Source organism: Tachysurus vachellii, chromosome 4 (assembly GCF_030014155.1).
Source record: "Tachysurus vachellii isolate PV-2020 chromosome 4, HZAU_Pvac_v1, whole genome shotgun sequence".
Lineage (NCBI taxonomy): Eukaryota > Metazoa > Chordata > Actinopteri > Siluriformes > Bagridae > Tachysurus > Tachysurus vachellii.
The window spans coordinates 20,587,686-20,598,823 of NC_083463.1; the positions used below are offsets into that span (position 1 = coordinate 20,587,686).

At 36.8% G+C, this 11,138-nt stretch overlaps 2 protein-coding genes across 3 annotated transcripts; both read left to right on the plus strand.

The window, feature by feature from the left end:
- Positions 1 to 1,857: 1,857 nt before the first annotated feature.
- sys1 (SYS1 golgi trafficking protein) lies at positions 1,858 to 4,378 on the plus strand. Of its 2 annotated transcripts, none has more exons than XM_060867128.1 (4): positions 1,858 to 1,996; positions 2,810 to 3,054; positions 3,248 to 3,315; positions 3,496 to 4,378. In XM_060867128.1, the coding sequence occupies exons 2-4, from the start codon at positions 2,893 to 2,895 to the stop codon at positions 3,734 to 3,736; spliced, it is 471 nt and encodes a 156-aa protein (XP_060723111.1). In that variant the 5' UTR covers positions 1,858 to 1,996; positions 2,810 to 2,892; the 3' UTR covers positions 3,737 to 4,378. The 2 variants fall into 2 exon arrangements, with proteins under 2 accessions (XP_060723111.1, XP_060723112.1); XM_060867129.1 differs by having other exon boundaries at positions 2,869 to 3,054.
- Positions 4,379 to 6,771: 2,393 nt separating this feature from the next.
- Positions 6,772 to 11,101, plus strand: snrpc (small nuclear ribonucleoprotein polypeptide C). The gene is made up of 6 exons (XM_060868288.1): positions 6,772 to 6,937; positions 7,391 to 7,433; positions 7,572 to 7,680; positions 8,420 to 8,509; positions 10,444 to 10,548; positions 10,703 to 11,101. Exons 1-6 carry the CDS (start codon positions 6,930 to 6,932, stop codon positions 10,825 to 10,827), a joined length of 480 nt encoding a protein of 159 aa, XP_060724271.1. The 5' UTR covers positions 6,772 to 6,929; the 3' UTR covers positions 10,828 to 11,101.
- The last annotated feature ends 37 nt before the right edge of the window (positions 11,102 to 11,138 follow it).

An 11,138-nucleotide genomic window follows, 5' to 3' on the forward strand; every position in this document is an offset into this window, starting at 1 on the left:
CGTAAAAATGTCAAACCCAATGATTCATTAATAATTAGGAACTTAAATATCGATCACATACATACCAAACATCACATACTTGTTCTACACTCATTAGGCATTATAGTACATGTTAAATTATCAAAGCATAATAATAACCTGGCAGTTATAGGCATGATACATATAAGGCATCCAAACCATAGTACATAATTTAAGGCATTTTAAAGGTGAGTATTTGCTTGAGCCAGAGTGATCCATCGTGCTTTGGTATGACCACAATGGGGCTGGACCATGGGCTGGTAGATTCCTCAATGATTCTGTCCTGCAGAATTTTGGAAAATTCTTCTCGATAGCATGGCGACAAAAGTCCCTCCAGAGGTCCTGGACAATCTCCATGGTGGTAATAGCACATTCCAGGGCATTAAGCATTTCCTTGGGGTTCGCAGCCCCCTTCAGTCCCACTGCTTTTCTTTCATCGGTTGGCCCAGTCCTGCTTCCATCAGCCCTCCTGGTCCGTGAAAGGACGGCCTGTATGTTGTCTTCAACGGTTATCTTTGAGTACCTGAGTAACCCTTTTCGGTCCAGCAAATCTTTTGTGGCAGTCTAGAGACTTCCTGACAGATGCTGGTTCACCGAGTGTTTTTGTAGGCTGGTCTCAAGCATGCATTGGAGCACCTGCTCCATGCAGTCTCTCGCAACAGAGCAAAATGGTCCAAATGCTGCTTCCTGTGGCTTGATGGAATTAACCTCTGGTCAGCTGTTTGCAAATAAAGCTGCTGCTTTGATCCATTGATACTGACTCTGCCCTGGCTGGCTGACACCTCAGACTTGTCAAGCTCCTCACCTACTCCTGAAAACTTTGACACATTCACTTGGCACATGACCAAAGGCACCGTCTCATATACCTGTTATAATAATCAACACTGTTAGCTGTGTGCATATTGATGTACGTGTAGGAGGGTAAGTATTATTTCATTACCTTTTTTTTATTTCTCATTACAGTGTCCGTGAGTTCTCCTAAAAAAGATTTTTAAAAAGAGAAACATTAATAAATGCTTTCCATGCCCATATTTAAACAGGTTGTCCAGCTAAACATGCACAGTAGTAGTGACACTAAAACCAGATATCACACAAATCTGAATCGTGAATCAAATCTCCATGCTTTATTCTAGAACTCTCTGTAATTACTTTTTAAACTTAGATGTAAAACTGTAGTAATGAATTAATTTCACATTGTACAAGTACCCGTAGGCACATATTCATGTAACCTTCCAGGTGCTCCTCTAGGCTCTCGTGCATCTTCTTTATTTGGCCTATGACCAGCAGAGGTTCCAGTGTCTCTGGGTACTGCTCAATCCCACTGTTGAGCTGGGACAGGGCTCCTAATTATACAGCTCTTAAATAAACATGCAGAGCTTTAAAATTCACAACTCCCCCTTCTTGATATTCAGTGGACAGTTTCAACAGTCGTAGCAAACTTTCTTTCGAAATTTCCACCTGGGATACATTTAGTCAGTAGCACATCCATCACATCACATTGAGTCATCCATCATTGATTCCAGCAGCTAATGTAATTGGGTAATCAGCAAGGCAACTTCTAGCTAAAGGTAAATATTGTTCACTAGCAAAATACATAGACATTCAGCTTGTGGTGGAATTGTGTTTTCAGTTTTGAATAAATTACTTTTTCACGTGACTCCATCGGCCCATAACTTACTTACTTACTTACTTACTTACTTACTTTTACTTACTTACTTACTTACTTACTTACTTTTACTTACTTACTTTATTTATTTATTTATTTATTTATTTATTTAAACTATGTAAGGTTTGCTAGGACTTTTATTTTGGAATAATGAGTTTGTCGGAACCGTTGCTGGTGCTGGATTCACGTTCTTTATTGACATAGCAGCTTCTTCTTAAAGCTTTGTCACCAGAAAATATGATTGTTTACTTTTATTAGTATTTAATTCCTTTGGTAAGGGATAATTAAAATCAGATGCCATCGAAGGTGTAGGTAAGCAAAGCTGTCCTTATAAACAGTAATAGGCTAAAGAGATGTGTCATTTGTTGTCATTCACTTTAGACGAGTGATTGTAAGTTTAAAAAGCTGACATTTGTGTCTCTAGACCTACGTCAACTTTTACATGATCTATTATGCTTAAAATCTAATAGAAAAACAATATGTTGCTCGAATAAACGGCGCTAGTTTAATTCATTCCACATTTTTTTGTTTTTTTTGTTTGAGAAATGTTAAGTTCAGCTAACATTAGCAGCTAACATGCTAACTTCTCCAACTTGCACTAAGATCCGAATCAGACAGAGAAAATCACCTGATTCATTTATCCAAAGAAGAAATACTAGCAATTATTACGCTTTTCCGATTATATATGTAATTGATAGTAATCCTGTTGTTTCGCTTTTAATTAAAAAATATTAAATGCTTATAATAATAATAATGCTAACAATGCTAATAATGCTAATAATAATAATAATAATAACGTCGACTTTAGTAAATGTTCTTTCGAATTGTGTATTTCCGTAGAACAGTTACACTCGTAATCAGATGTTCATTAGTCCCATTTTTCAATTATAAATAGAAATTACACACCAGGTCCAGTGTTCCAGTTCATTCCAAAGGTATTCAGCAGGTTTAGTTCCAGTGAAGGGAAATCTTAATGCTACAGTATACAACTGGACCCCTTGGCTATGTTTTGTGACCCTGTGATGCTGAACTGTATCAAATCTGTATCAGAACTGTAGCAAATCACCTGTATACATTGAGGTCTGAACCTAAACTAATTTTAACTTTTTTTTTTCTGATCTACAGCAAATCCTGGAGTGAAGACCTGTGAAATTAATAGTCTTTTTTTTTTTTTTTTTTTAAAGTTGATTTGAAGCCCTGGATTGAAGATGGCTAGTCAGTTTCGCAGCTACATTTGGGATCCAGTGCTCATCATCTCCCAGATCATCCTGATGCAGTGCATTTACTACAGCTTCCTAGGTCTTTGGATAGCCAGTGTAGATGGTCTTGTGCACACCAACAGATCTCTTGATCAGATATTCAGTTACGAAGTAAGTTTATTACACCAAGAGAGAAAGGTTTTGCTGTGGTCACAAAACCACAAACAATAATCACCAAACAAGAATATTTTGAAGCATGATATAGAGATATGTAATATTGAGCGAGTATTAAGTCCTGCAATTAGTTGTAACCAGGTTATTTTAAATGGTTGTTAAGCCATTATTTCATTCCATTTTTTTTAAGGTCCTTGGTTTTTCTACGACACATGGTCGACTCTCAATGATGGCATTCATTCTGAACTCTCTCACATGGTGTGTGCCTTTTTTAAGTGTCTAATTTATAATGTACTTGATTCAGCAAGTTTAAAATGTTTAAGTTTTAAATTTACCATGCCATTATTTAAAAATACATACTAACCTTTGGCAGCCTAACCTAATAGCAAAGTATTGGTGTACTGAACTGTATGTTTATTTATCTGGATCTCTTGTCAGTGCCCTGGGCTTGTGGTTATTCATCCGCCGGGGAAAGCAGTGTTTGGACTTCACAGTCACAGTGCATTTTTTCCACATGATTGGCTGTTGGATCTATAACTCCCATGTGCCGGCTGCTCTGTCATGGTGGCTGGTTAATATTGCCTGCATTGCCTTAATGGCAGTCATCGGGGAGTACCTGTGCATGCGGACAGAGCTACGTGCCATTCCTGTGAATACTGGTCCCAAATCCAGCTTGTGAGGATATCTCTAATCGAGAGACGGTGCATTCAGTTCAGCCTTGGGCTATGAATAAGCTGGCAGACTTGATTGAATCGCATGGCATGTTGAGCTGTGTGACAGTGTTAACTTCTTCTACCACTAACAGTGGTTGCAGCTAAGGTGGATGTCTACTAGCTAAGGTGGATGCAAACATGATCCAAGTATTGACTGAAATGGACACTTCCTCTAAAATTCCTTAATTTTGTCACTTCCTTTTTACATCATTAGATAAACTTAATTTTGCCTAAGTGGATGTTTCTCATGCTTCTGAAACGGAGGCTTGTAGGCCCAGAATCAGAATACTGCAAAACTGAATCCTAAAATAAGCTGTTTTGTTGCACTTTTGTAATCTTGGTTTTAAAAAGACTATTTGAAGCATTTTGGGTTTTTATATGCAAATAGACACTGAAGAACAGAGCTGATTTATTTAATTTTCCATTAAACAATGTTCTGTATTTGTCCTACTGAGTGATTTAGTTTTTCATTCAAAGAAAAATCTTTCTTAAACAGACTCATCTAGCAGTTATATAATGTAACTGAATGATGGGATATTTTGGGTTATTTGTGTACTTTGTGTACGTGTCCTGTATATGAGTTCAAATAAATTTTGTTGTTATTGGAATGAGTTGTTATTTATGGTGGCAACATAACAAAACATATGGTGGCATATAAGATCTCTTTTAAAGCCATTTGGAATTTTCACACTGGTTTAAGCTTATTTATTATTTATGTGGAAGGGCAAAAAAATTGTGATTCTTTGGTGGGCAGGAAGGAATTGAGCAGGCAGGAGCAGAAACAATATTGTAATTTGCCACCCAGCGGCAGCGCTTTTACACTCTCCTTGACAAAACTAACCAAATGATCGGTACTCTGCTGATCTGCAATATTATACTATATACTTCTATATTCTGCTCATAATTAATTACGAGTAATCATTAATTACTTTGTGTGGCTTGTAACACTTAAGCTTACTTACTTTGTGGATTTCACACTGAATAGAGTTCTGGCATAAACAGCTACAGTACATACAAAAGACTGTCATATACAATGCACCACTAACCTTTTGAAACATGAAGGGTAAGGAGGTATCAAAACTTGTACAGGTATTAAAAAAATACTAAACTTTAACTATTCTATAGAGCTTAGTTAAGTCAATATTTAAATGTAACAAATAAGGCAATAGTGTGACATCCACCAAAGGTCTATGACTAGAAATTACTGGAAATTACCACTAGCAAGTGACCTACAGCAGCCTCAGATCAGCAATGCTTACAAAAGTCAATTCAGAGACAACTAAATTATTAAAGAATCAGAACAACATATACTGTTATTTGGGACAGCCATATCCAAACTCAGTCCAGATTACACTGCAACTGGGCTTCTAAACAGAATATGAACAGGCAGAATATCTCTTTACCATCAGAGATACAAATCAGAGACAGCTGCTGAAAAAGCACAGGCTAAAATGCAATACATAGTGAAATAATGTTTCTCCAGGAGTATGGTACTACATAAAACACAGAGCTACATAACACAACACAGAGCTAAAGACTAACAGTATGTTAATCTAGCCACATAAAGTGCATAGTGTGCAGCCTAGTGGGAGACAAGAGGCAGTGCAGATATACATTATTACTCTGGTTGTGAGGGCCTGAATGCTTCAGTACATTTTTCTAAATGGCACGAAGGTGAAATGTGTGTGTTGGGTGTGTTGGGTCATCCAGAATGCTATTAGCTTTGCGGATGCAGTGTGTGGTGTAAATGTCTGTGATAGAGGGAAGAGAGACTATGATGATCTTCTCAGCTGTACTCACTATCCACTGCAATATCCTGCAATATATGCAGTATCTACAGCTTCTTAAGATCAGCAACTGGCCTAATCAACAACATCCTGGACCCAGCAGTGTCTGTTATTTGGCACCTTGGACATTAATAAACTACCCCACCACTGCTCAGATACAACACATTACATTATTGTTCACAAATCTGACTGTTAAAATGCACCTTTCTTTTCTCACACTGGTCCAAAATTGTATATCCTACACTAATGTACAGTTAATATTACAAATGATATATTCATTTGTAATATATGTAACATTTCTAATTGTACAATTCATGTCTGTGTTTATTTATTTATTTATTTATTTATTTATTTATTTATATAACCTTTGTTTCCTATATTTATGCTTCTTCTCTATTATTAATATGCACCAACACAAAGAGAAATTCCTGTACATGTAGACCCTACAGTACCTGGCAATAAACCTGATTCTGATTCTAAGCCTTTCTAAAAAATAGAGATGCAGCTGGAGTTTCTTAATGCTGAAGCTGGTGTTGAGTGACATTGTGAGGTTTTCTGAATTTAATGCGTTTGACGTATTGAATAGGGGACAGTCACAATCATGGTGCAGATGATTCTGAGCAATCCTGGTCATTTAGAGTAGGGAGAATAGAACATACACTATATGACCAAATGTTTGTGACCATGTAATCTTTACAGCTATATGGTGCCTTCCCAAATCTGTTGTCAGGTCCAGTATTATAAGCCAGCACAATGCCTTTGGGCAGAAAGTGAGTTCCCATGAAGACATGGTTTGTCAAAGTCTGAGTAGAAGAACTCAAGACTCCTGACCTCAACTCCACTCAACACCTTTGGAATGAACTACAGTAGAACGTGACTGCAAACCAGGCCTTCAGTTAGTAACATTACGTAATACTTGTATCACTCAGTATAGAGAATGCAATTACCTTATATTTTGATGGTACATCTATGAGTCTTATGGTATGGATATAAAAAAATGTAATTAATAATTTATAATGAAAACTATAATGTAACCAACTTAATGAGATCAGCCCACCCTCGTGTCTTTGTTGGTTAAACAACTATAAAGTCTATCTGTATTAACTCTATTATTATCACAAACGGCTTTGACTTTGCGCTTATTTTGCAGTCACATGTTCATGAACTGAAATAGTCACGTGTTTTGCCATCTTGCACTCGAGCTTCAAAGCAATTGCACTCATTTTGTCATTCTGTTGTTGCTGTTGAGTCTCAGGGTGTCATTACTAGCTGCTCCTCCTGTGCGCGTGGTGGCGCTGATGCTCTCTTTATTGAGGCGCGTTCGAGTCACTGAACATCCGTTTAGGGCACCGCATTTTGTTAGCCCGTGAAGATGCCGAAGTAAGTTTAATTAACGGTGTTATTATTTATTTATTTATTTTTTTACGTATAATTAGCTGAAGTAGATGTTTCTATATTATCCAATTGATTTCCGTGTTTTATTAAACACAGTTTTGTCTCTGAGTCACATTTAGCTCAGTTAGCTTTAGCGTTAGCTGCTACAACACTGTTTACCTCGCTAGCTGCATATCTTTTGTTGGGCTAACTAAGTGTTTTTTTTGTTTTTTTTTTGCATTAACCAAGCAGAGTTGTATTATACCGTGTATTTCGGTTTTAACTGTGCAGATTTAACACTCAACGGAAACCTTTTTGCTAGATAAATTTAAGCTAGCGTTCCTTATCTAACCGCTTATATTTGTGTTGGGTTGGCTAGCTGTGTGAGGCTAACCTGGTTAGCAGGTTTCATGTGTTTCATTCACAATACAAAAACTGGTTATCTGTTCCTCTTTACAGGTTTTACTGTGACTACTGCGACACATATTTAACACACGACTCGGTATGGTTTTGCATGTTTCTCGTAGTAATTCATTTAAAACACACAAGAGTAACGTACATAGTGTTTAAGAGTCATTCAAGACTCATGCATAGAGTTGTAGCCTGTTATTTCACTAAAACCAAATCTGTGTTCTCTCAGCCATCAGTAAGAAAAACTCATTGTAGTGGACGGAAACACAAAGAGAATGTAAAAGATTATTATCAGAAATGGATGGAGGAGCAAGCACAAAGCCTGATAGACAAAACGAGTAAGTACTTTTCACAGTGATTTTGGACCTGTTCGTCAGGTTTAGTCGTGTTACATTATCCTATTCAATTCAATTCAATTCAAGTTTATTTGTATAGCGCTTTTTACAATGGACATTGTCACAAAGCAGCTTTACAGAACATAAACATAAAACAAAAGATAAACATAAGGAGAAGTATAAAGAATTAATATAATAAAAATTCAAGATATATACAGTTCACAGTGTGTATGTATGTGTGTATGTGTATTTGTCCCCAATGAGCAAGTCTGAGGGCTCAGGCAACAGTGGCAAGGAAAAACTCCCTTAGATTGGTAAAGGAAGAAACCTTGAGAGGAACCAGACTCAAGGGGAACCCATCCTCATATGGGTGACACTAGATGGTGTGGTTACAAATATACAAGTATCACAGAGTCCAACTGGAGCCGGTAGATCTGTAGATGTCTCAGGGTTCTCACAGAGTCAGCCTTGTCTCAGTGGAGGTCCAGAAATTTCAACGCACGGAAGACGATCTTAGCATGGGTGTCTCAGCATGGGTAGAAAAAGAGAAGAGAAGAGAAGAGCAGTGCATAGGGATTAACATATCTGCTGTTCATAAGAATGTGCAAGTCTAGTGTGATAGTGCACAATATTTATGGGATGTATTATTATCCTACATGTGTGTGTTAGTGCACACAGTATGAAAAATGTGATTCCTGTGTTTTGTGTGTTTGGTTTTTACAAAATGTGTTGTGTATTGCAGCTGCTGCTTTCCAGCAGGGGAAAATACCACCTACACCGTTCCCGGGTGCTGGACCTCCGGGTGGATCCCTGCTCCCTCATCCCACTATCAGTAAGTCCTATAGTTTTAGGAAATAACAGGCATATATATATATATATATATATATATGCGCCTATGTATATATGTATGTGTGTGTATGTGTGTGTATATATATATATATATATATATATATATATATATATATATATATATATATATATATATATATATATATATATATATAATGTATGTATGTATGTATGTATATGTGTGTGTATATATATATATTAGGTCATATCATTGCTGTAAGTAACACCTATCTCATGATATCCTTCATGGTCAAAAATCATCTTATTTGGGATCGCCTTATTTGCAGGTTTTCATGTACAATGACATGCATCCAGAAAGCACTTTGAGACTTGAGCACTTTGTAGTGGTGCTACTAAGAAAACGTTGTATCTAAGCTTGCAGGAAGGGGGAAACAACTTGTGCAAACACCTCCCCATGCAGCTTTTAAGAGAGAAGTGTCTGTAAAAGATGTAACACAAATGCGGTAATGGTGATAATCACTACTGCACTGAAACCTTTTGGGGGTTGTTCTAAAATCAGTAAGGAATATTGGATGCATTATATTCAGTTAGTTTGCTTTTTGGTTTGTAAAATCTTTCAGCATCTTGCTTGTGATTATAATTTCTTTATTTGTTCAGGATGGAAACGTTGCTTTTCAGACACAATAATTTGCAGGTGTGATTGGAAAAAATGTTATTGAATATCAGTTTGTAGCAGCTTTTGGCTAAAGCGTCTCGGTTTTAATTAAATGGGTTTTTCCTTGGATCTTCCTGAGATCTTTAAAGGTAGCTAGATCTTGATTGGGTTCCTTGTATTGGTTCATTATTGCCACATCTCTTTAAATTAGGATGTGATGCCCATAAGTTTACATAACAGAGTAAGCTGGAAAGTGAAATGCATGTGAAAATGTATATAAGACATGGAGTAAGCGCTTACTTCATTGTATTTAAACTGATTTAGTTTACTATTTTTATTTTACCAGCATTAGTATAGCCTTAAGATAAGCCATTAGTATAGCCTTAACCCTGCATTTTTATCTTCACCTCACCTGGTAGTTAATTGAATATTACCATTATTGGGGAAATAGGTTTACTGTGAATTCTTAAAGCTGTATAGAAACTAATAAATGCTTATTTACCTTGTATGGCACTTGGACTGGGGGAAACAAACATTATTATTGAATGCAGGTGACACAGGCAAAAATTAGAAAGTTTTATATAAGAAATTGTCTAATGCAAGTCTATTGAAACAGTTTGTTAAATCTTTTTGACCAAAACATCTGCAGCTAGACATGAGAAAATAAAATAAAGTGCAAACATCAGATTGCATGTTGCAGATGCACATGGTAACTCTGTCTTGGCCAGTTATTATTCACCCCACTCCTAGACATTTCTTCTTTCACACATGTACATCTCCTCATGCATTAAAAGCTTTTACTGTAGATGCAGCTTATGTCAAACCATCATTATGCTAGGAGTTTATTATTAAGCTGTAAATGTGCTATGCCATGCTACACTCTGTTATCATTTTGTCCACACACACACATTTTAAGAACCAGAGTAAGAACAAAGCTGGAAAAAAATTAAAGCTGGGAAGTTGCAATTTGCTTTGTATGGCTGTTAATTAAGTGCAGTTATCTATGTTCTTGGATGCACAAAAAATAGTTTTTGCTGCAACTATGGAAAGCTTGAGTAGTGTGTTACTTAAATATGTAGAACACAGCCATCATCTTCCATGTTTGTCATAGATGCAGGAATAAATCTAAATAATATTTAAATATATATGAACTCTCAATCTTAAGTGACATTCCAGTGCAGTGTTGTACAGTAATTGCCAGCCCTAATAAACACTTACACTAAAGAGTAGGCTGAACTTAACCTTGTGTTTTTGCATGAGATGTTACGTTCATTTGCTGACACAGATTGATTGTATTATAGGTGGACCGCCTAGGCCTGGCATGCTACCAGCTCCTCCAATGGGTGGCCCGCCAATGATGCCCATGATGGGTCCTCCTCCACATGGCATGATGCCTGGTGGTCCAGGTAGAAAAACTTTTAATGTTAACAACTGTATACTTGTGTATCCTCAAAACAAATTCAACTTAATGCATAGTGGTTTTAAAGATGCATCTTTTAAAGGTGTAAATAAAAAAAAAAAGTAACCAGGTTTGCAGTAATGACCGTTTCCTTTCTGCAGGCCCAGGAATGCGACCCCCTATGGGTGGACATATGCAAATGATGCCAGGTCCCCACATGATGCGACCTCCTGCGCGGCCAATGATGCTTCCTGTTAGACCTGGCATGGCACGACCAGATCGATAGAAAGAACTGTTGTCATGATTAACCTCCTCTTCTAAACAAAGACTTCGCCAAACTGCGTACGTTGGCTTTACCATTGGGTTCAATGGTTTTAGCTGTTTTCATTTAACAGGACTTGTATTCTCTTCAACTTGGATATCCGTCTTTTTTCTCCAGGCCAATTATTAATATTTGTTAATTAAGATACAATATATGATCCCTCAAGCTGGATAGGTTTTAGTGTTGGACCATTTTTGTTTTATTTAGGACAATTTTCACAATAAAATTTAAAAACCTCGTATATGCCTCCTGCTTATTAAAATGTAAAAGAAAAT